The 27,136-nt window shown below is 36.6% G+C and overlaps 1 protein-coding gene across 3 annotated transcripts in view; it reads right to left on the bottom strand.

Annotated features, from left to right (window-relative positions):
- The window catches only part of LOC150088294 (colorectal mutant cancer protein), a 498,699-nt gene that overhangs the window by 162,286 nt on the left and 309,277 nt on the right, over positions 1-27,136 (bottom strand). For all 3 annotated transcript variants that reach the window (XM_090369448.1, XM_090369449.1, XM_090369450.1), the window contains one exon: positions 5,099-5,492. In XM_090369448.1, the coding sequence (XP_090225574.1) occupies positions 5,099-5,492 (394 nt within the window). The remainder of the gene's footprint in view (positions 1-5,098; positions 5,493-27,136) is intronic.

Below are 27,136 nucleotides of genomic sequence, written 5' to 3' on the forward strand. Positions count from 1 at the left end.
GTTTATTCCACAAAAAGAACCACCCCAGGACAGCTATGTGCCAGGAGGGTGCTAATTACATAGCAGGGTACAAGGTACTACGGGAAGTGGGTTACATATACTGAACACGTAGTCTCGTCCCGAAATATTATATACACATTTTATATTTAAGATATATTTACACATTAACAGTCCTGTATATACATTATGCAATCATATATTTACAAATCAGTAATTCCATATAAACAAATTATTAATTATATATTTACACAATTGTTAATGAAGGCATATTTTTCATGCCAATAGCTTACAAAAATATTATTTTTCTTAAAATAGAAAGTTTCACTTATGATACACGAAACAATTTTATTTAGTTGCAACTCTTTGATATGTTGTCACATTATAGCTGATTCTTATTTCGGTAAATCTGTAAGAAATCTGGAAGATTTCTTTCTGGTATACTGCATCATCACAGAGTTTTTCAGCATCTATCTGCAGAGAGTTAAATATTTTTTTCTGAATTTGAAGGGAAGGATCATCTTAGGCTACCAAGATTATACAGGATGAAGTAGGAGATTTACTCCTCCGCAATGCCTAGCAGTCGCACATGGTTTAGCTAGGACATTATCCAGGGCTGGCACGTACAATCTGCCTGTGGGCATTTGTGCGAGAGTGTGTATATTCCTGTTGACTGTCCGCTGCATCCAAGGTATGATGCTAAGGTTCAAGTAGAGAATGGACCTTGAGATAGTAAAAGGGTGGCCAACACCACTCTATTAAGACATCTCAAGAGCCAGTACTCGATCCCATGGAGGAACTTATAATGTGAATCAGGAGTGAGGGACCAAATTTGGAATCGGAAGGACACACTTTAAATAAAATGTACTTGGTTGCTAGATGAGAATACCTAATTTCTACAAGTTTTTGTCTAGTAGCCCATAGGGCAGCATATATTTTTGTCCTTATGTGAGCAAAGTGTTGAGCAAAGGTGAGTCTGTCACTTAAGACCCAGGTCCAGGTGAGAGTGTACCTTTGCCACACTGGACCCATTCACAAAGATCATTACATCAGATGAATTTACAATAAATCAGGAATATGATCCTTGTATTTAGCAGTCATACTAGCTCGAACCACGCTTTAATCAAACAGTCTGTATTACTGAACTCTTGCTACTGAACACTTGGCTACATGAAGCCTAAAAATAAATTTTATGTTTATGCTCCGGGATGAGTACAGTTTCACAAGATAGAATAGAAGAAAAGCACTATATTTAGCATTCATATTTGACCGAACCATGGTCACTTAAAGTGAGTGTGCTTATGCGCCCTTGCTTCCAAACACTCAGCTACAGTGTTTTTTTTTTATTTTTTTTTTTATTATTATTATCTAAATCAATTATTATATTGTTGGGATATCAGAGATATGGTGTCACACAGATATAATGAATGCAGAATTTGAACTTCGGGAATACAATGTGCACAGAAAGAATAGACACGATGGAAGGGGGGGGAGTGGTTATGCTGTTAGTTAAGAAACAAAATCTAAGGCAGTGCATCCAGTTGACTTGGGTGGAGAGTGTAATGTTGAGTCAGTTTGGTGTGACATAAGCACTGGGAAAGAAATAATAAGGGTAGGAGTGTGTTATAGGCCTAATGACTCTGATGATTACAGCGAACAACTGTACAGAGAAATAGAGTGGGCCAGTAAATCAGAATGTCATATATAATTGGGGATTTAACTTCTCAGATATTGACTGGAACTTTTGGATTGGTCACTCGCATACTAGCAAGACTGTGAATTTAGTGGATGATTGTTTTCTACAGCAGCATATTCAAGAGGCAAAAATTCAAACTGAAGAAGGATGGTTCCAGGATAGATGTGTGGAAGTTTGCCTTCACTCAGCAGGTGGTTGATTGTTGCAGCAAACTTCCATCTGTTGTTGTGGAAGTGGATAGTTTGAATAAATTCAAGGAAGAACCTACATGGTTGTTAAAATTAATGTATCCTGTGCAGTGAGTTCTAAGGCTCGTACTGAAGAGAAATTTGGACAACAAGTACAATAAAGAATGCGCTCGGCATTTATTGGAAATATCGATGCAAAGTAACTGTTATAGTTAGTTAATTAGTTACAAAATTTGTCACTGTGGTGCTGTGGCAATACAAATCACTTGAACAATGTGTCCTCCATTTTGGTCAACAACAGTTTCCATTCAAAGAACAGCATTTTCTACAGTAGAACGTAACATGTCAACTGGAATAGCCAGCACATGTCATCTAATGCTGTCCTTCAGATCTGCCAGAGTTTGACATCCTTTCCGATACACCTGGTTCTTCAAAAAACCCCACAACCAGAAGTCTCATGGGGTGAGGTCCGGTGATTGGGGTGGCGAAGATGTCTGGAAACAACGGCTGATGACCCGTTCGTCTGTAAAGTGTTGCCTTAGCAATCTTTGGACACAGCGGTGGATGTGGAATGGTTGTTATGTTGTTGTTATTTAGTTTTTAGGAGCATTATCAACTAAGGCCATATTGCTCCGGAATATGCGGTGGTCATTCCCTGACCTTTCCGCATCCTCCTTATTTGGTGGTGACGGGCTCGAACCCTGGTCTAATCAAGAAACGTGTGTTACACGCACTGCTGCTCCTTCTCACCTGGCTACGGAGGCGCCGGATGTGGAATGGCACACCATCTTGCACAAATATGGTATCTTGAAGGCACCCACGTTGTTGCAGCTCTGGTATCGCGAAATTTATCAACATTTCATAATATCACTGTCCAGTGATGGAACAGGTGCGGGATCCATTCGGTATTAGCTGTTCAAAAAAATATGGCCGGAAAATCCACACCACACTGTCACTTTTGGAGAATGCAACGGGATCTCTTGGATAGCTTAAGGATTTTCTGTTGCCCAAATGCGACAGTTGTGTGTATTCACTTGTCCATTTAAGCAGAAGTGAGCTTCATCACTCCAAAGGATGTTCCATGGCCAAGTGATATCCACTGTCATTCGTGCCAGAAACTGAAGTGCGTATGTGAAATGAATATCTGCATCACCAAGCTTTAGCTGATGTAGCATGTGCATCTTGTAAAGATAGTACCGCAACACCTGACGCATTATAGCCTTACAGTGGAATACGGCATGTCCACTTCACGAGAAACAGCTGGCACACTTGCGCTACCACATGGAGATTGACTTGATAAATTCACGACAGCCATAGCCACATCTTCAACACGACAGGAGTCCACTCGTTTTCGACTGCTACCTGGTTGAATACGAAGATGTGCTGTTGCTTCAAAGTTCGCAATCATTTTGTGGACAGCACAAACAGTCATAGGTCCACTCTTTATGCACTTCTGATGCCTGAATTCTCTGATAGCCACAGCTGCATTGTTGCTGTTTTGATAGTACAGCTTCACTAATAGCGCATTTTCCTGCAACACTGTTGGCATTGCTGCTGTAGTGCAGGCAAACATCTACTGTATGATTTTAAAGAGACTGCTTTGCTTTTATACAGTACAGTAGAGCTGAGTAGTGGCATTGTGGCAATAACTTATGAATATGCAAATAACTTACGTTATTTGCATAATCGTAACTAAGATAGTTAAGCGTCATACAGTGAAATTTTGTAACTAATTTTTTTTCCCAATAAATGGCGAGTGCATTCTTTATTATACCTGTTGTCCAAATTTCTCTTCAGTATGAGCCTTAGAACTTGCTCCAGAGCCCTCTACATAGGGATACTTTAATTTTAACAACCCTGTAGATAAATTATTGGAAGGGATGGAGAGGTGATGTGGGAAGGGTTTTTTTTTTTTTTTTGTTTTTTTTTTTTGGCTGATGCTTTATAAGCTTGTTTTCTTGCATCTTATGACAATACTAATTAATGTGAATGAAGGCATAATTAAATTATTAGCACTTAATACTACTAAGTATTTATATGCTTACCATAACTAGCTCAGCTTTGTACTGATTTATGGTAAATATTACATGCCAGGTTACCAAAAGTAATGGGACACTACGAGGGCAACATTTTACAGATTATATTTTAACAAGGTACAATCTTCTGTTCCTGTTATACAGCATGTCCCGGCTCAGTCCAGGATCCCTTTACACAACTGGTGTATCAATGGAAAATTATTCTTCTTAAGCTGAGCTACCAAACAATCAGCTTTATAATGGGTGTGACAGGAGGCAATATTCTGTTGAAAATCACACAGTCTTGCACCATAAAATTACATCAGTCTTGGAACAGTGGTGCTACCAAGGATGCCAAAATATCACCTCTGCAAGGTACAGTAGTTTAAAAAATTGACCACTAGCACAATAACTAAAAAGCCAGCCCAAATCACCAGACTTCAAACTACACTACCTCACAGATAACATAATGCAGCCCTTTTCAAAGTCTTCTTTGGTTAGTTCCATACTACAGTTCTTCCACCTGAAGAAAACACAACATGTCAATGTCCACTACTCCAACAACCATTTCTCTACGTTTGACACCACTGCACCATTCATGAAATTTTGTGATGAAGGGTTTGTGGTTGGTAACATATCCAAGGAATCTGCATATGGTATGTGCTCCTATACATTTTTACAAAATTGAAAATAAATTCACTCTATAGAGTCTGCTGCTGTCAGTATCATTTCTTGGATGATACCGACAGCAGTATCATCCAAGTTCTCTGAACTATGGGCACAGATTTTCTGAACAATACAACCCACTGTTGGGATGTCTCTTGCGAAAATATTTCATTTTACTGGGTGATGTTCAGCACAGACATGCCAACACACTTACAAATTGAATCCTTTGCAATGTTAGGAAACACTGAAATCTTTCATGCATTAAATCTTACTCTGTTACCTGTTACCTCCCAAATTCAAATTTTTTGGGCTTATTTCTTTGTGGTATGTCAACTGTAAATGACAGCTTCATTTATACCTCTGCTTTATCAAACTGTACTCTGCAATATTTGCATAAACAGCAATTTGGATAATGTGTCTACTTTTAGTGTCCTAAACCTTTTGGTAACGTTACTAATATTTTATTTAAATCAATTACCGCAGAAATATCTTAATTTGTAACCATTTAAAAATTCTGTGAAAGGTAGATTTCTTACCTAGTGCCCCAAGGCCAGCAGCTCGACAATTTGCCAATATTAATCCCTGTTCTGATTCCATAAGAGTTACCAATACTTCAAATGTTTCTATAGTTTGGTCACTGTATGACAGTGCCAGCTGTAAGGCTGTATTGTTGGATTCATATTTTCCAATTAACACACTTAATCTATCACACTGGCCTTTACTCTCCTCTAAAGTTAGGTTTAAAAGGTCATTCTGGGATTTCAGATGCTCAATTTTGCTGTTGAGTCTTTCCATTTCAACTTCAAACTCTTGTATTTTACTTTCAGGAACAATTGACCCAGAACTGAAAATGGCTTGAAATATTTCTTGTGCATGTGATTCTTCTTGAACATTGTGAACAAGGTGTTCTGCCACTTTTGTAGTTGACAACTGAGAATAAAGAAAAATAAATAAAATAAATACTAATCAATTTTATGCACACGCACGCACGCACACGCACACAAACACAGTATATATGCAGATTGTTCAAGGGGTATAGTGTTTATTGTCAAGCGGGTCTCTCTCCTAAAGCCACGTAGTATTTTCTGTGTCGCAGTACAAACTCTCTGTAAATGTCAGGGGTAGTTTAATTGTGGTGTTGGTCTGTTGATCCTCTGACATTTAGCTGTGAGTGCCCCTAGTGGGACCCCATGTTGTGCATCCTTTGCCCCAAGGAGGCAGCCAGATATAGTAGGAAACAGATATAGTCAATGTGGAAGAAAACCCTGGTGTGTGCCTAAGCTTACCAAGGAGGGCCTCTGGAAGGTGAAAAGAGAGTAGGGGGAGAGTGAAGGAAGTAGGGAAGAGATGAAGATAAGGAAGATGAATGACAGAAAGGCTGTCCACCTGGGAAGTCTTTGCCTTTGCAAGCAAAAGCAGACTGGATGGTGCTTTTGCAGGAGGGCTTTGATGTCATCAGTATTTCACCAGAATCCCCAACATTTCCATAGGAATTCAGCCATTATTTTGGTTGATGGGTCCATCAGGAGACTTTTGAGGTGATGAGGGCTTATTTTTTGTCTTGGATTTATCTCCTTTGGGGAAATATGGATGCTGTCCTGTATCCATTTCTTCCTCTGCAAAGGGCTGCAAAACTAAATCATCTGGTACCTCCTTCTCCTCAAACTCCATTTTTTTCTTGGGAAATACGGAGTAGTTCAGGCTTCTTGTTCTTTTTTCCAGCAACTTCTTTCGGTACGGTGGAGCATTAGGCGTGGCAGCTGATTGGTCCTTTCGGGCAGGTTTTCGTGAACTTAACAGGTAGCGTGTGATGGGAGTGAATGACTCTTTTGGTGGAATGGTAATTTTGGTCTGAGTTCCAATGGAATATCTCTCTTCTACCTTCTAGGCATAGGTGGGTTTGTTTATATTTATAGGTTTCACCACTTTTCTTGCCTCCTGCTAAGATATATTTAGCTCTGCCTTAAGTCGTTGAATTTATTTTTCTTCTTTTCACCTCTGCCATGCTCGTGAGGAAGCAGGATGCTCACCTTGGCAGTGACAAACATTTGGAGCAAGTGGATGGGTGAAATGAGAAGGGTGTGTTTTTTTTTCTTTTTTTTTTAGCTGATGTTGTTGTTTCGTGATACTGTGCACCACAGCAAGCGCATGCAAGAGCTCTACGACAAGCCGTGTCTGGAGACTAGGCACCTGCAAGGTGATCTTATCGAGGTGTATAAAGCCTTGAATGGTTTGAGCATGCTCAATGCTGATGGGATTCTTCCTCTTGCTCAGAATAATTGCCTGAGAGGGCATAAATTCAAATTGAGGAAAGACAGTTGTAGAATAGATGTGTGGAAGTTTGCCTTTAGCCAGTGGGTGGTTGATTGCTGGAACAAGCTTCCATCTGTCATTGTAGAAGTTGATAGCTTAAATAGATTCAAGGCAGAACTAGAAAAACATTTGGAGCAAGTGGATGGGTGAAATGAGAAGGGTGTGTGTTTTTTTTTTCTTCTTTTTTTTTTTAGCTGATGCTATATAAGCTTGCTTTCTTGCATCATGTGCCTTTGCTAATGCCAATGCTAAAAAGCCATTTGAGAGTATCCTTATTTCTGCCACTTAAAGCACCAATAAGTGCTTTAAGTGCCAGACACACTGGACAGTTAATATAGCCAGCTTTGATCTCAATAGGAGTTGGTGAATTAAATGTCAATAAGATGTTTCTGAAAAGGCTGTTTAAGCATGGATAATGCATCTCCATCATTTCTACTAGCCAGGTAGTATGCATGCATAATTTTATTATATCTCATATTGTGAATACAGTCAGTTCTCGTATAGCACGATAGTTGTGTTCCTAGAAACCCTCGTGCAATGCAAACAACAGGCCCTATGGGAAAAATAGGGTTAGGTGCCGACCACCCAAGATTGAACACACATTGGTAACCAACCAAAACATTACCAAACACAATAAATAATCGTAATAAAATACTTACGTATTTTATAACAATTAAAATACGTAATAAAAAATAATATTATAATTTTTTATAATATTTTTTATAATTATTATATTATATTTTATTATAATGTAATAAATAATAAAAAATACGTATAATACGTATTTTATTAGGACTATTACGTAAAAAAATATTGTTAATGCTTTTGCTTCTATCGTAAGCAAACTTGTTTTTTCTTTGATTTTCTATCCAAAGAGATGACAGCCGTTCCATCTCTTCCAATTCTTTGTGTCTTAATCTAACGGATTTTAATTACCCTTTGAGTTGTTCCTGGTATAAAAGTTTTTATTTTCTCTGCATTCTTTGTAATTCTCGGCGTTGCCTCAGTTAGGTCTGTAGCACGTGCAATATCACATGGTCTTTCATTTCGCTCAAAGCGTTTCACAGTTTCATATTTTTTCGCTATCGACAGTGGTGGAGTGGCCATAAGCCTTACCGGGACAACCCCGATGGCCAGTGTGATTTGGGCCATAAACGCTAGTGTGAGGACACTACAAATTTTCCTGGGTAAGAATTTTTGACCCAGTCCGCCTCTGTTTATTGATATTGCTTCTTATTTTTTTTTGTCTGAATCTGCAGTGTCTTCACCAGTACGCTTCCTTTTCACACCTTTTAAGTGTTTTACTCATTTTTAGGGAATAAAGCACAATTACAAACGAGGAGGCACGCTTGATACACATAAACAAAGCTGCGCGTGTGTAGCAACTGAATAAACAACACCGTAAAGGCAGATATACACTATTAACACCTCACATTTTACTAAAGCACATTTCTAGGGGTTACTACCATAAAAACAATTTCCAGTTGTGTTTCTGCTAGTGGAATCTGTTATAAACTAGTAGTAAACTCGATCTAATTGCATTCGCAATAATACCGATAGCTGGAATTTTACGTTATTATGGTGAAATGTGTTTCCCCTTCACTGATATAAAACACATAAATACATTTTCAGAATCTCCTCTTCATTCCTATCGTGTTGCGTTCAGTTGGGGTGATTCCGCGTTCGACTGCCATTTCTTGTAAACACAAAGGCGAATCGTGCATAAGCGAATTCAGTTCGTGTTATATAAGATATCGTTCCCCTATTTATAAATCGTGTATGATCGAATTCGTGTAATGTAAACACGTGTTATACGAGGACTGACTGTACCTTCACAATGAGTTGCCTAGGTATTGCACTACTTCGAATAAGTAACGCTTCTCTGGTAGAGAAGACTACTGTTACTTATTCTCAGATGGGCACCACCACCCAGAATGGCACCGTTTCGAAGCTGGTTGGCTTCATCATCGGTGGGTGGGCAAGTACCCTGTTGCAATAGGGACAACCCAGTTATGAAGTATAACTCCACAATATGAGAGATGCTTGATGGTGTGCATGGTTTAGTCTAAATATATTTCTTGACTAAATGTCAGAGTATGAAAAAGTTGTTTAAGCACGGGAAATGCATCTCCATCATTTCTACTACCCAGGTAGTATATGCATGCATCGTTTTATTATATCCACCCACTGATGAAACCAACCAGTTTCAAAATGGTGCCGTCTGGGTGGTGGTGCCCATTTGAGAATAAGTAACAGTAGTCTTCTCTACTAGAGAAGTATTACTTATTCGAAGTAGTGCAATATCTAGGCAACTCATTGTGAAGGTATTCACAATATGAGATATAATAAAACAATGCATGCATACTACCTGGGTAGTAGAAATGATGGAGATGCATTACCCATGCTTAAACAGCCCTTTCACACTCTTTGACATTTAGTCAAGAAATATATTTAGATTAAACCATACATGCCATTAAGTATCTCTCATATTGTGGAGGAAATATCCAGTAGGGGCATGGCATTGACACAGTTGACCCTTGCAGGCAAACCCACTAGCCGAAAGAAATCTGGCCAAGCCTTCCAGGACCACCCATCTTGTCTAAGCAGGGGCCAAAATGGTGTGCTGAAGCTGGGCCCCTCGACCACCAGGATTTCCCCATTCCAAATTTCCATGGATCGCACACACGGCAAATATGCTGGATTCCATTGATGTTAGCTGGAACCTAGGCTGTGGGTGTTGGATCCCAGTAATGCTAATCTGGAGGAACAGCAGCATCACTGGGAGGTCCCCTCTCACCATATACAGGTGCCCACATCAAGGGGTTCAGCTAGTGAGTGGTTGAATGTTGGAACAGGTTTCCATCTGATGTTGTGGAAGTGGATGGTTTGAATAATTTCAAGGAAGAACTAGACAAATCTTGGAGGGAGAAGGGTGTAGTGTGTTTTTTTTTTTGGATGATGCTATATAATCTTGCTTTCTTGCATCATTTTTCACTCCTACTACTAGTTTTAATGACTGCAAGAAGTGCTGGACATGTCATCAAAAAATTTCAAATATTTCAAAATGCACTGCCAATTTATGAAATTGTGCGCTACCTATTTATAAGAACATCACTTTTCAATGGAAATTGTGCATCACATTGTCACATGCATCCTTAAAGTATTCATCCATTTTTACAGGAATGGTAACCAGCTCCATTTTCAGCACAAATATTAATAAGTTAATAAGGACAGCACATTACCTGCAAGTGCTCACCTCCTCTTTTAATACCCTTACTACTCCAGTTTTTAGTGTTAGGCCTACCATAACAGGCAGTTACCAACAAGTCCAGACACTTTTTTATAGAAATTCTATGTACTTTCAGACGAATATGCTCAATGATGTATCCTGTAATGTCACCTTCCAATGCTAGTACTGCAAGCAAGTTGCTTTCTCTTTGATGAATTTTTATTACAAAAGGTCATGTCATTTGGATATAGCTATATCCAAATGACATGACCTGATTACTGTTATCTTATATCATCTTATATCAAAAAACAAACAGGCAACAATGCTTGTTGCCTGTTTGTTTCTGTTCCTCCAAAACCATATATTTTTTTGCTATTTAGACATCGCAAAACATACTACTGAATAAAAGGCCTGCACAATCAGCACAACTGAGACAACGATTTTTCAATGGCAACCAATGCAAATAAACATTTGCCATATACGACATCATTGTCATCATGAAATGCAACCTCTATTTTTGCAATTCTTTCTATATACTGCATGTTGCTATTAGTATTTGCAAAATTCTGACTACACTGAATGTTCTGTCAACTGAAAAATCCAACTGCACATGGTATACAAAATTTTACAATACAGGAGACCCTTGTTATATTGCCGTTCGCTCTACGGTGATTCGCTATAATTCTGTTCTTACATTATAACCCATATCTCACTCTAACACTGTCACAACTCACTATAATGCTCTATCCAATGTACAGATTGAATTTTTAGCATGTTTAACAAAAATGTTTCATCTGATGTAGTCAATAGCTTGAAAATGAATAGCAAAACAGCATTAAAACGTTTCTCACGCAAGCCTGAGAAATTTTATCCCACACTAATTTAATTTTTTTTTTTATGAAACCCCCAAACATGAAAGGTATCAAAACCTATAGTACTTAGTACCATGCATGGGTTGAAAGAGAAGTATGGGGGGTGGGGGGTGGGGGGATGCCGGAAACTTTGCTCTAGAGACTAAACATGGGTTTCACCACTTCAAGCCTCCAATAAGCAAAGTGGTGGTATTGCACTGGTTGGTGAGCGTCATCTACCACCTGCAGTACAGTGACTTGTTATGCAGTTCCGGGAACAACATTTAAAAAAATGATCGAGTATATTGCTTGTAATATTTGCACTATATGCATTTATCCGAAGTCCTAGTCTTCATTCAGTACAGTGTTAGACATCGTCCATAACGGACAGTTTACTCAAACATTGTATCATAATTAATGCAATGCAGTTACATTTTTGAAGAGTTAATAATGGCGGATAAGAATTAAAAAGCAACAATGTCTGGATGCAGTACGAAGACTACAAAGGTAAGAAAAAGACTGAATTTGAAAATTAAATTAGAATTTTTGAAGCGAATCGATTCCGTTCAACGACAAGTGGATGTGTGCAATAATTTATGACTGGCAGTTTTAACTGTAAGAGCAATTATAAAAAATAAAGAATTAATTTTGGCAGCAGGAAAAACAGCTTTTCCACTGCAAGGAACTAAATTGGTTAGGGCTAGGCCAGCTATTAAGATTGAAATGGAGAGACTTCTAAATAATTTTATTGAAGATAATATTCAACACAGAATTTTGTTAAGTTAATTATTATTAAAGAAAATGCGATTAGCCTATATGATGATCTGAAGAAAGCTCACCTCAAAAAAAAAAAAAAAAAAGTGGAACCATTTAAAGCTAGTAAGAGTTTCCACAGATTTAAACTCCAGGGAGAAGCTGCTAGTGCAGATCAATTAAAATTATTGAAGGGAGTGTTATACTTCTCAACAAGTTTTTAACATAGATGAAACAGGAATTTTTTGGAAATTAATGCCTTAAAAGAAGTTTCATAACGAAAGAAGAAAAAAATGTGCCAGGCTTCAAAGCAGCGAAGGATCGCTTGACTTTATCGTTGGGTGGTAACATTGTAGGGGATTTTAAAGTAAAACCCCTTTTAGTTTACCAGGAAGAGGGCCAAAGTACAATCCAAAATCGATCAAAGATACGAAAACTAGACAGCACAGGGCCATCAGATTAATAAATTCATGATTTTAATTGGCATTTTAAGTTTAATTTTGATACGTAGTTACTTACCGCATAATTATATACGTATAGAATGGATAATATTTTACATGTACAAATTTTTGAATATTAAATATTTTGACTGACATTTGTGTGTCTTTTGACTACTGTTTATTATTGATTAGGAAATATCCTATGGCACAGATGCATGCCATAGGATATTTCCGCATGCAATTCACAAATACATATGTTATATTAAGGCCCTCACTTAGCACTCTGTTTTTCCAGAACGAATTATCAGCATTAAGCAGAGGTCACCCTGTACATGGATAATCTTCTAAAATTTTATACTGTATTACTAAAAGGCATTGTTAATTATCTTCTGCCATACAAATGTATTTATAAAATGACTTCATGGAGAATAAGGCCCTCACTGTGCTTTTCCATTTTGCAATACAGACTACCATGGTACACCCACAGGTCAATTCGTTAACAAGAATAAGCAGAAATTTCCAAAATAAAAAATAAAAAAAAAGAAAAACACAGAGAAAAAAACTGGGATTTTGAAAAAAGGAGAAACTCTCTGCTAACAATGATATTATGATGGTGAGACAAAGAACAAATCGAGCAAAAAAGACCAATTCTACGGTAAGATAAAGAAATATACATTAATAAAAAAAATTATTACCAAAATCTTGTTGTTCTGATTTGGAATAAACTTTCTTTATATATCATATTGCAACTATTATCTTCATAAATTTGATTACTGAATTAATTATTGCTATGTTTTACATTTCTTAATGTAGATATCTGATGAAAATAGCAGAAATTTGTTAAATGACCCTTACAAAAGTGAGAAAGAAATAATGACGCTGTCAAGAAAACACAAGAACAAAGTTGAAAACTGTTGAACAGATGTCTGTGTGAAAATAGCATCTCTACTACTTAGTCGTTTAATCAATCTATCCACTGCCAGGGCAAAGCTAATCACGTTGAGTGAATGTCTTTTCCTGAGAGGAGGGCTATATAACATACTAATGCAAAAGTTAGTTACACTTGGCAAAGTGCAATTCTGATACTCGAGTAATAAGGTATTATAACATTCAAAATAAAATGAAATCCTGAAATGGGAGGGGTGGGGGGAAAGTGATTGTCACTCCAGTAGAGGAAATGCATGGTTCTCACCTAAGAAATTGCACTGCTACACTCAACAAAGGAACAGTATGATATTCACAAAAAACAAAATAGAGAGGGAATCCATAAGTACACTCCTTTTGGGAAACTCAGCATACTGAATTTCAAATGAATGTATTTCAGCCATTAACAGCTATCCAGGAAAGCTTCTGCAGAATTACAAGATAACCTCTTATTAACCAAGAATTACAAATAACAATCTAGATACAGAACAAAAAAAAAAAAAAAAAAGCAATGAACAAATATAACAAATAAAATATTATTTTTCATGTTAATTCTAGCAATCAACAGGTATAAAACAAATGCAGATTAACCTTAACCCCAGACTGGTAATGTACATAAATTTGATGTGTTCTCAAAAACACATCAGTGCTGCCTATTTATTCATTGAACACTCGATGACAGTCCCCTTTTGTGTTATCTACCATCAGTTAGTAACTTAATCTCAAAGTTTCCAATCCTTTTTTGTCGCTGTGGTCTATGAGTTACATAGCAGTAGAGTACTATGCTTGTTTCATGTACCGATGATCAACAGACTAAGAAATTAGATATTGTGCCTGGACCCAAAGTTACCTATCAAAAATTTATTGGGAGTCAAAGTTCCACTTTACATTTTGCCTGAACAGGTCAGCATTGTCTTTAATAATTTATGGAAATTCCAAAATTGTTCAAACCCATATTCAGAAAACATCAAGGAAAAAAATCTTCCCAGAATGTTAAATTTTTATGCTAATATCTCAATACTAATGATATTAACAATTAATACAATAATAATGTGTACATTTACATATTTTATAAATAAAAAAAATCACATAATGATACACAAAATTGCACTACAATGAAAATTAACAAATAAAAAATATTATATGTGAGAGATTCAACATAAAACACATTGTAATTATGATTAAGATGTGTTTTTCTGTTGAACCCAATAACCAAGAAACAATTCAAAAAAACTTTTTCAATGTTGCCCCGAGTGTTCAACAATACAATGCTTCCCTTTATTTTTTACAATGTCACATATGGTTTGGTCACCAACGGATACACCGTTTTCAAACTTTTTGTTTTTGTTTAATTTGAGTTTTTGTTTAATTTGAAAGAACAACTCTTGCATTTGCCCATCATTTTCGTGATTTCTAAACAAAAAAAATTCCGACATCCCTGACATAAATAACAAAACAAAATTTGTCCTTTTGCGGTGCGACGGAACACAACAATCGATGCGATGCACTAAATCAAACTAAACATTTGGTCTCTCTCTTTTTTTTTTTTTGTTTTGAGTGGTAGGTGTGAAGACAGCGAGGGTTGCAAGATAATAGGCACACTAATCTCCCAATGACGACTTATAACACTGGTTCTTGTCGCTTATTTACAGCTTGCAAAATATCTGTTTATACCTATTCTAGTTATTACTTGAATTTTATGATTTCTGGTTGATTTTTTTATTTTTAAAATTTTTTATTTGGAGTCTTGAAGTGTCCCGGTTAATCCAATCCCAGTAAATCGAGAGTCTGGCGTACTTTATTATTACCTTATTTAATGTTGGTAATGTCTTACTGTATGTTTAATTTATCAACTAAACTTTATTATATGTATGTATGTATGTACGAAAAGAAAATTACGTTATATATGGGGTCAGCAGGTGTTCGCTTATATCCGTGGTTTCAGCCATCCACGGTAGGTCTTAGAATGTAACCCCTGTGGATACGGGGGTCTTACTGTATACATAATGGAATTTGCATAAAGTAAAAAAGTAAAGTGCAGCCATTATCAACCCACTGCAGCCATTATCAACCCACACAATTCATGCTGAGGGAAATGGACCATAATCTGCCACGCTGGTCCAGTGCGGTTTGGCAGATCAACCGTATTCAGCAGTCAGGGGCTTGAACCCCGGTCTACTCAAAGAGCGTGTGCTACTGCACTCCCGCTCCTGCCCACTCGGCACGTCGATACGGAGGCCGATACTTGCATATCAATACCATTAACATCAGTATGGTCATTGCTACCATTCTAGAGTCACGCTAACTCAAACAGGATTAACATATTAATTAACCAATTATAATGAAGTTAATTATGACCAGCTTTGTATTAACTTAATGTCGTTAGTGGTTTATTATTATTATTTATTTTTTTTTTTTTCATAGTACTTTTGGAGACATAACCATGTTTGGTCTTTGTAATTAAGTTTGATATCGACATTACATGGCCCAATGAATTTTCTTTTGCTTCCCCCACCTTGTGATTTGCATGCTTCCTCTGTCCTACTTTTTCTTATAAGTATGAATGTTCATGACCACTCATCCATTTGTTTCAGTGTATTTAAACTTATGTCATTTAGATTAAAAGATAACTACAATTTGAGCCATTACTCTGAAATAAATACCTTTATAAAGAGCTTCATTCCAGAACCTATATTGGGCACCTTGATCACATGTGCAACTCTGCTTGAAGGTCAGGAAGCTGTCGTAAGAGAGTAAAGGACTCCCCAAATGGTCAATCAAAGAAACCCAGTAAACTATCCTACACTCCAAAGATTAGTTTTCTTGTAGAGGAAACATTGTAAACAAATAGAAAAGTGGAATACTGGGAAATGTGAGACTGCAGAATAAGCTTATGGATGCTCCAAGCTTTTAAATGTAAAAAATTGTGGAATTATCAGTAGGGGGCCACAAATTTATCAAAGTAAAGGAAGTTACTTTTAAAAAGAAATTTAAAGATAAGACATTAAATTGAAATATGGGGCAGAATATTGATGCAATATGGAAGAGTCTTTTCGGCAACAGTATATAATCTATAATACAAAATTATATATATTTTTTATCTTTCTTAGTTTTATTTTCGTTTTTTTTTTTTTTTTGTTACTCAGAATTTAAAACTGTAAATCAAAACAAAATATCACAGATTACTGCGTTTTTCTGATTGACTATTTGGGGAGGTCATGCTTTCTGATGATGTCATCTCCCTTCTCTTACTTGCCTGTTCCAACCCAGATGCTGGAACAATATATTCCATAGTAGGGAGGATTTCAGATTTGTACAGAGTGAGTATAGTTTAGAAGAAAAGTAAAGCTGAGAGGGAAAGAAAAATTTCAGTTTTATGCCTTTTGCTTCCATATTAATTATATATGGAAGCAAATGGCACACCTTTTCCATGTGTCTATTAGGTATTAAGAGTAATACCTAAATAGACATATATGAACTTGTTTGGTAATCTGACTTTTTATTTAAAAACTCCAAACAGGATAGGAGGAAGCACATTAATTGACAAGGCTGTCATTTAATTCAGCATTTGAGAGTCTATGCAAGGCTTGTAGGAAAGAATTTTTCTCAGGGTAGTCTGTGCTTGTTCACAGGAGAGTATTTTTACAGAGATGGGATACCCTTATAGAAAGAGGTAAAGAATAATTGCTAATGATATCGAGGCAGTGTCAATACATTAACAACAGATTAATTACTAATTAATAACAGTTAATTGTTAATTAGTAATGGAGATTCTGCTGTCAAGGCTATGGAGTATACATTTTTTCAGAAGCCACTAAGTGGAACTTTATGTATTGATTTGAAATTGTTTTTATCTAATTCTTGATTTAAAATTAGTACTGTAGTACAGTGGATTCCAGTTATTTGGGCCACCGGTTAATCAGGACAGCCATTTATTTGGGGCAAATCTTAAAAAACAGATCCCAATCGAGAAAATAGCCAGGGTTTACTTCGCTTAATTGGGCCAACATGCCGTTTAATTGGGGCAAGAGATTTCAGTACTGGAGATTACCCTACGATTGTCTCCGACAGCAGTCGGATTTCTGCAGGTCACAACCATAAAACAATAAAAACAATTAGCAATCACCCATTTATTGGGCTTTTCTGTTAGTGCAATCTATCATAAATGGATAGTAAACTCGATCTTATTGAATTTTAGATAATACTGACAGCTGGAATTCTGTGGGTTGTTATGGTGAAATGTGTTTACACTTCCATGGAATCTTCAATCAAATAAAAAAAAAAACATTCAAGGCTTTATACACCTCAATAAGATCACCTCACAGGTGCCTAGTCTACAGACACTATAATTTGCAAAACTTAAGCCTTTCTTCATAAGAGCAACCCTTTGTTCCATTCACTAATCTTGTTGCCCCTCTCTGTACTCGTTCCAACAGCTCTACATCCTACTTAAAATGAGGCCTCCAGACCTGTATACAGTACTCAAGGTGTGGCCTGATTATTGCCTTATACAAAGGGGATAATCACCTTATCCTTGCTAGAAAAATTCCTGTATATCATTGACAAGACACCATGAGCTACTCTTGCAGACCGTCTGCACTGCTCAGAAAACTTCATATCTGCCTGCACAATTACCCCATGTCCTTTCGTTCTCTACCACTGTCAGAGTTGATACGTTACTCTGGGGTTACTGCTTCCCATATGTAGTACTTTACATTTGTCAACGTTAAATTTCATTTGCCAACTCTCAGCCTATCTGCTCAACTTTTCTAGATCCTGTTGCAGCAGTGTACTGTCATTAGTAGTAGTAGTGGCATGTGATGCAAGAAAGTTATGCAGCATCAGCCAAAAAAAAAAAAAAAAAATCACACAACCATTCCCACTAAATGTTTGTCCAGTTCCTCCTTAAATTTATTTAACCATCAACTTCCACAATGACAGATGGAAGTTGTTCCAGCAATTAACCACCCGCTGGCTAAAGGCCAATTTCCACACATCTATTCTACATCTGTCTTTCCTTAATTTGAATTTATACCCCCTTAGGTTCGTAATCTGAACAAGTGGAGGAATCCCATCAGAATTCAGCATGCTCAATCCATTCAAGGCCTTATACACCTCAATCAGATCACCTTGAGAGACTAGGCACCGTGCAGGTGCCTAGTCTCCAACCATTGCAATTTGCAGAACTTAATCCTCTCAGAATTTGCAATAATACTTAACCCACCAGAATTCCAACTGTCAGTATTATCGCAAATTTGGGCAGATGGGCTGAGAAGTGGCAACTGAAGTTTAACATTGAAAAATGCAAAGTACTGCATATGGGTAGAAGTAACCCCAGAGAAACATATCTACTGTGTGGTACTACACTTAAGGAGGTAGAAAATTAAGAAGACCTGGCAGTAATTGTGCAGTCAGATATGAAGTTTTCTGAGCAATGTAGACATGCTGCCAGGGCAGGTCATGGGGTGTTGTCAATGATATACAGGAATTTTGTTAGCAGGGAAAAGGATGTGATTGTCTCTCTGTATAAGGCAATGGTCAGGCCACACCTTGAAGACTGTGTGCAGGTCTGGAGGCCTCATTTTAGGAAGGATGTAGATTTGCTTGAGTGTGTACAGAGAAGGGCAACAAGATTGGTGAGGGGAATAAAGGGATCCTCTTACCAGGAGAGGCTTAAGTTCTGCAAATTGCAGCAGCTGGAGACAAGGCACCTGCAAGGTGATCTGATTGAGGTGTATAAGGCCTTGAATAGGTTGAGCACACTGAATTCTGATGGGATTCTTCAACTTGTTCAGATTACGAACCTAAGGGGGCATAAATTGAAATTCAGGAAGGACAGATGTAGAATAGATGTGCGGAAATTTGCCTTTAGCCAGCGGGTGGTTAATTGCTGGAACAAACCTCCATCTGTTGTTGTGGAAGTTAATAGTTAAATAAATTTAAGAAGGAACTGGACAAATATTTAGAGGGGATTGTTTTGTAATTTTTTTTTTTTTTTTTGGCTGATGCTGCATAAGCTCATACGCTTGCTTTCTTGCATCACATGCCACCACTACTACTACCCTCTTTAACCTTAACTGAGAGCAAAGTAGAATAGAAATTTTTGAAGTTAAAACATAAGAAAGGCACCTGAGGTGGATGAGATCTATCCAGTTATACTGAAGGAGGAGCAGAGAAAGTAAGCAAACCCTTAGCCATAAGCAGTGCCGTACCTTGACTTCTGTCAGCCCCAGGGAGAATATTCATCTGGGGGGCCCCTTGCAAAAATTAAAGGTGGAATTCAAAAAATTGAAAAATTATTGAAATCATAATTATTTATTTAAACTTTAATGACTAGTACATTTATTTATATAAACTTAAAAGTTTTCACATAATTACACCTTAAGATATTTATTTGATATAAATTTGTCTATAACAGGGGTGGCCAATAAGTTGATCGTGATCTACGAGTCGATCGCAGCTTTAATTTCGGTCGATCACGACAAATTTTAAATATATATAAAAAATAGATTAGTCGAAATCTAAATGTTATTATTATTATGTGCCCCACAGCATACGCTTATTACAAATCCATTGAACCACATAACCACTCTTGTCGCCATGCAGCCACTAGGTTTGTCTAGTGAAAATTCATGCAGTCACGGTGAGGAGAGCATAGTGTACATGTCAAATTCTTATTTGGCTTATTAATATTAATAACTGGACAGTGCTTACACGTTAATTTAATACCCTTTGATTTAACATGAATACTCAAAAAAGAGTAAAACGTATCATTTTCATCAGGAGTGGGAACTAGAATACTTTTTTGTAATGATAAAAGAAAAATGTTGTTATTTGATTTGCAATGCTTCCGTGGCTATACCCAAAAAAGGAAATTTAGAAAGGCACTTCAAAGCACTCCATGGTAAATACCAATCGGATTTTTCGCCTAATAATGACCTTAGAAAAAATAAATTAAAAAAACTTAAATCCAGATTATTTGCACAACAAAATTTCTTCATGACACCTAATTTACAATTTAAGGCAGCAACTGTAGCGTCATTTAAAGTGAGTCATTTCTTGCAAAAAAGGGTAAACCATTTTCTGATGGTCAATTCATCAAAGACGCATTTTTAGAAATAACAGATTCTCTTCTTGAAAATTTTAAGAACAAAAATGAAATGAAAAGTGCCCTTCAAGATCTGCAATTATCTTGAAATACTGTGATGCAATGCATCGAAAAAATGAGTAAAAATTTGAGCGAACAATTGTGTGCTCATATTGCTAATTGTGTGTCTTTTTCTTTACAACAGACGTCAGTGATAGAGCTCAATTGCTTGTTGTTATTCGTATGGTTTTCGATGATTCTGTCACTAAAGAAGAACTGCTGGGTATGGTTTTGTTAAAAGAAAGAACTAGAGGTCTTGATATATTTAATGCATTCATAAATTTTATTGAAAAAATTAACTTACCACTATTTAAGCTCATGTCAATAACAACAGATGGAGCTAAATCAATGATGGGGCATCTTAATGGATTCATCGCATTGTGCCAAAAGGATGATGAATTCCCAGATTTTTTCAGTTACTACTGTATCATCCAGCAACAAGTGTTAGCCAGCAAAAGATTAAATACTAAAAGTGTTATGAACATCGCTTTCAAGATCATCAATTCTATCAGAGGACAATCTCTTAAAAGGAGACTGTTCAAAATACACCTCGATGAAAATGAACCAGATCTGATATTACACACAGATGTGAGGTGGTTGAGTCGGAGTAAGTTTCTACAGATTTCGAGCTGACCGGGCTAGCCGGGTGGGTAAAGCACCTTCCCGGCAACCCAAAGGTCGCGGGTTCGAATCCCGCCTCGGGCTTGGATCAAAGTACTGCAAAAAACTTTGGAGGTGCACTATGGCCACAGAAGCCGATGCGCCAATAACTACCAAAAAAAAAAAAAAAAAAAAACAGATTTCGAAATTTGCTGAATGAAATTAAAAAATTTGTCGATGAAAGTGGAGATTATTATCAGCAGCTGCAAAATATGGTGTGGTTGTGTGATCTGGCTTTTTTTGGAAAATTTTACCAGTAAATTAAGTGATCTGAATTTGGAATTACAAGGAAAAAATAAAACTGTGGGTGACATGATTAGTAGTATTTTTGCATATAAATATCAAATTTTGGCATGGCTAAGGATCTCAAAGAAAAAAAATTCGATCATTTATCAAATATGCAAGATCATTTGCAAAAGTAACCTATTTTTGAATTTAATAGCGAGAAATATTTCTGAAATTGAGAAAGTTGTGGATGATTTTGAAACCAGATTCAGAAATTATAAAACAATTGATGACATTGTTCAATATATTTCTTGTCCATTTAAGGTCGACTAAGATACAAAACAAATTGCAGAATAAATCGTTGAGATTTTTCACACAGAGAAAATATTACTTGAAAAAGAAATTATTACACTGCGAAACAATATCTTCCTAAAATCCAGATAATCAGAAAAATACTTTTGGAAATATGTTTTCTGAAAAAAGTACTTTAAAAAAATGCAGTGAATTTTTAAATTCCTCTTTTGGTTCCACATAATTATCTATGTGAATTGGCTTTTTCGTATTTGAAACAAACGAAAAAAAATGAAGAATCGCTGTACTCTTACAGACTTGCATACAGAAGATTCTTTTACAGTTTGCCTTTATCACAGTATATCCCCGATTTTGAAAGCTTGGCAGATGACATTAAGACACAAACTTCACATAAATTAAAAATTTAAATATTAATTTAAAATAAGAATTCTGAATTGTATTTAATTTAAAAATTATAAACAACATTTTTAAATATGTGTTGATTAACTTTTATAACCATGTGAAATGAAATTCTTGAGATGGTAGATCGTGGCACATTTTGAAAACAAAAAAGTCTATCGCATCACACATTAAGTTGGCCACCCCTGGTCTATAACATTCGATGTTTTTATATCTTTTAGCATATCTTGTTCAATTGATAATGGCCAATCCATTAATTCTTTCTTGGCCAATTATATAAACTTAAAAGTTTTCACATAATTACCTTAAGATATTTATTTGATATAAATTTGTCTATAACAGGGGTGGCCAACAAGTTGATCGTGATCTACGAGTCAATCGCAGCTTTAATTTCGCATGTTTTAATCATTTTGAGCACTGAAAAACTCCTCTCTCCGGACACAACCATAATTGGCAATGTTGGGATAGAATTCAACTAAGTTTTTTTCTTGAATAAATGTCAATAATTGTAAACAATCAAAATTTTTTCCTTTTAAAACATGCTGCAAAGATTGGAATTCTTGACATAACTCTTTGGCATCGATGTCGCTGCTCTAGTCTTCGCGAGTAAGAGTTCCTTCAAGGAGCTGACATTTCATTTCTATTGCACTTTAAAATAAAGTTTGAAGTTTTCTGATTTTAGAATATTGGTATTGGTATTTTTGGATTTTAGGAGCATTAGCAACTAAGGCCATATTGCTCCGGGATATGCGGTGGTCATTCCCTGACCTTTCCGCATCCTCCGTATTTGGTGGTGACGGGCTCGAACCCCGGTCTAATCAAGAAGCATGTGCTACGCACTGCTGCTCCTTCCCACCTGGCTACAGAGGCGCCGATTTTAGAATATGGTGAAAACCCGAGGATATTTCATTCATCTGCTGAAATCTTTCTTGTAAGCTAACAATAGTTACATTGATCACTGTATTAAAAAATTCAGTTTCAAACCTTTCGGCTGGATCAATAGAGAGTTCATCTGAAGTTTCATAGCTAGAAACTCGCATTTCTGGAAACATTGATGATACTTCCAACTGAGTTGCAATGCCTATAGCTTTATCGATACACAATTTAAATCAATCCTGATGTTCTAAATTTGTTTAGTAGAGCACCTTCTATCAATATAATTGCAGAGTTCATATTAATTTTTCTACTTTGAATGGCTTTACTTACTTTATAAAGGTTAGCAGGGTTGTTAAAGACACTACTGACGCTTTGCTGCTGCAACAGGATCTGGAAAGGTTGAGCAGATGGACTGAGAGGTGGCAAATGAAGTTTAACATTGACAAATGTAAAATACTACATATGGGAAGCAGTAACCCCACAGTAACGTATCAACTCTGTGTTACTACACTGACAGTGGTAGAGAATGAAAATAACCTGGGGGTAATTGTGCAGGCAGATATGAAGTTCTCTGAGCAGTGCAGATGGGCTGCAAGAGTAGCCCATCTGCACTGCAGATGGTGTCTTGTCAATGATATACAGGAATTTTTCTAGCAGGGATAAGGAGGTGATTATTCCCTTGTATAAGGCAATGGTCAGGCCACACCTTGAGTACTGTATACAGGTCTGGAGGCCTCATTTCAAGAAGGATGTAGAGCTGCTAGAACAAGTACAGAGAAGGGCAACAAGATTAGTGAATGGAACAAAGGGTTGCTCTTATGAAGAAAGGCTTAAGTTTTGCAAATTACAGTGTCTGGAGCCTAGGCAAAGGGAAGGTGATCTGATAAAGATGTATAAAGCCTTGAATGGTTTGAGCATGCTCAATGCTGATGGGATTCTTCCTCTTGCTCAGAATAATCGCCTGAGAGGGCATAAATTCAAATTGAGGAAAGACAGATGTAGGATAGATGTGCGGAAATTTGCATTTAGCCAGCAGGTAGTTGGTTGGTGGAACAGACTTCCATCCCTTGTTGTGGAAGTTGATAGCCTAAATAAATTTAAGGCTCAGCTGGACAGGTATTTCAAACGAACGGAGGGATGAAATGGGAGTGGTTTTATTTATTTATTTTTTTTTGGCTGATGCTGCATAAGCTTGCTTTCTTGCATCATATGCCAATGCTAATAATACTCAATATTTCATACCAAACAACTACACTTATAATAAATTTAAAAGAAGCAATTTCTGTTAACAAACCTTGTAGTTAAAGTTGCAGTTTTGCATCTTTTCCTTTGGCCTGTTCCTTGATTTCATTTAATGCAGTTGTAATATCCCATAACTGATTTCACACTGCTTCAACAGCTTTTATCTTTCCTTCCCATTTTGTTTCTGGTAGAGATTTCACCGTAATTTTTATGTGGCTTTTTAAAATATCCCACCTACTTGGCGAAGCAGCACAAATCGCATATAATCTTTGTAATATTCCAAAAAATAATTCTGATGCTGTTAAAGAGTGTGCTGCATCAGATACAACTAAATTTAAATTATGCGCGACACACGGAACATAAAAAGCTCTTCTATTTTCTTGTAAAATTCTTGCTTGTACGCCATTCCAACATTTACCTTTCATGTTACTACCGTTATCATATCCTTGGCCAAGGTAGTTACACTTAGGTCGATGTTATTAGTTTCTAAAATTTTTAGTGTCGATTCTGTTAGTCCATTCCCTGAAATATCTTAAATGGCTAAGTAAGCCAAGAAATGTTCACAAATTTTTATAGTGCAGCTAAACATAGAAACAAATCTAATTATGACCATCATTTGTTCCATGTGACTTACATCTGAGGTACAATCTAAAATAACTGAATAATATTTTGCATTGCAAACTCTTCTACAAATCTCTTTTAATACTATTCCACCTATCATTTCAATTAATTCATTTTTGGCTACTCAAATAATGTGCATTTGTACATTCCTTACTTTCTACCCGAAGAACATGTTCATTAAGTATTGGGTCAAATTTAGACAATAACTCTTATTTGTCCCAAAAAATGTCCATTATTTGGTAAATATAATTTTTTTCATTACTTCCTATCAATGCCAAATTTCATAAATCTAAAAATTTAATTATCTCAATTACCTGTTCCAAAATCATTCTCCAGTATTTTTTTTTTTCTTTCTCTATCAAATTTTGATTTACAACATCCATAATTTTATTGGATTTTAACCAGAGCTCTAATTCCTTCCACTGTTGCATGCATATTTTATGATTTTGAGAGTTCTTGTGCAAGCTTAAACCATCTTTTAAATGATGCCAGGAACGGAACCTAGTAGTTTTCAAGAGAATATTCGCATGACTAAATAATTTGCAGCAAAAGCAGAAAATGCCGTCCTTTTTTCCTGAGTATATCAACTAAGACCTTTCATGCCTTTCGCCATTTTACAAGGCCCCGAAACAATGCTCAGTTGTAAACAGCTGGCGATACGCATCAATGAGATGAAGCCTTGATTTTTCTATTTTGGGCGGTTCCATTCAAACTAATTCAACTCTTATAGAATCTTTCATTATCTCTGGCCAGTCACTGAGATCATTTAAATTGTAAATTATATCAGAGACGTGGTGTCACACAGATATAGGCAGTGCAGAGTTGGAATTTAGGGAGTGCAATGTGTATAGGAAGGATAGACAGGACAGGAAGGGAGGAGGGGGTTATGCTGTTAGTTAAGAAACACATAAAATCTAAGGAAGTGCATCCAATTGATGCTGATGGACAATGCAGTGTTGAGTCTGTTTGGTGTGAAATAAGCACTGGGAAAGGAAAAATAAGAGTAGGTGTGTGTTATAGGCCTAATGTATCTGAGGACTATAATGAGCAATTGTGCAGAGAAATAGAGTAGGCCAATAAATCAGAATGTCTTATAATGGGAGATTTTAACTTTCCAGATATTGACTGGAATTTGTTGGTTGGTCACTTGCACACTAGCAAGACTTTTGTGGATTTATTGGATGACTGTTTTCTACAGCATGTTCAAGAGGCAACCAGAGGGAGTAATACTTTTGATTTGATTATCAATAGTGATTTTTCATTCATTAAGAATCTGCAGATAAAGGAACCACTGGGCGATAGTGATCACAATGTATTGATGCGGGAATTATTTAAAGATGTAACTACCATCAAGGCTAAAGGGAAGGTCTTTTGCTTTCGTAAAGGTGACTGCAGAGGTCTCAGACAGTTTTTAAATTCTGTACACTGGGATCAACTGATGATGTTACCAACAGTGAATTCTAAATGGGAAGCCTTCATGGACTTAATTTTGGAGGCTACTAGGCTTTTCATTCTAATTAAGAAATACTGTTCAAGGTTGAGGCCTAAATGGATGTCAGATGAATTAATGAGGCTAGTAGCAGAGAAGAAGAATGTATGGGATGCATATAAAGTATCAGGCAACACAGAAGCCTATGGCAGGTATAAACTAGTCTGTAATCAAGTCACAAAGGAGGTTAGGCAGGCGAAGGCAGATTATGAGAAATCTTTGGCAAAGGATGCTAAGAAAAACAGCAAGGATTTCTTTACTTATATAAACTCTAAAAGGAAGCGGATGAATCTAATTGGTCCACTTGATATCGATGATTCAACTGTTGATGATCCTGCTCAGATAGCAAACAAACACACATGAGGATTATTCTATGAGGGGAGTGAAAGAAGTGTATCAAACGCTAACAAAGAGCTAAGTGATTTTGTAATTACTGAGAGCAAAGTGGAGAAGAAATTGTTGAAGTTAAACATAAGGAAGGCACCTGGGGTGGACGGGATCTATCCAGTTATTAAAGGAGGCAGCAAAGGAAGTAAGCAGGCTCTTGGCCATAATTATAAGAGCTTCCTTGGACTCAGGGGATGTATCCATGGACTGAAGGTGTGAAAATGTATCACCAATTCACAAAGGAGGTTCAAAAGGTGACACAAGTAATTACAGACCAGTTGGTTTAACTTCTCTTTTGGGGAAAGTAATGGAATCACTGTTTAAAGAAGCATTGCAGGATCATCTAGACAAGACTGCAGTAACAGTTAAGACACAGCATGGGTTTGCCAAAGGGAGGTCTTGTCTGAACAATTTGATTGGTTACTGTGATGTGGTCACAAAGGAACTGAATGCCAAAAATAATTTTGATATTATATTCTTGGATTTCAGGAAAGCTTTTGATACTGTTGCACATGGAAGACTACTGTACAAATTGGAGAAGTATGGCATCAAGGGTAAGCTGCTACAATGGATAAAGGGATAGTTGAGTGGGAGACAACAGAGAGTGGTAATCAATGGACACTGCTCCTCATGGACAAATGTTATTAGTGGAGTTCCCCAAGGTTTGGTGTTGGGCCCATTGTTGTTTTGCATATTTATCAATGAT

This window comes from Mastigoproctus giganteus, chromosome 3 (assembly GCF_048544385.1).
Source record: "Mastigoproctus giganteus isolate SK-2022 chromosome 3, ASM4854438v1, whole genome shotgun sequence".
NCBI lineage: Eukaryota > Metazoa > Arthropoda > Arachnida > Uropygi > Thelyphonidae > Mastigoproctus > Mastigoproctus giganteus.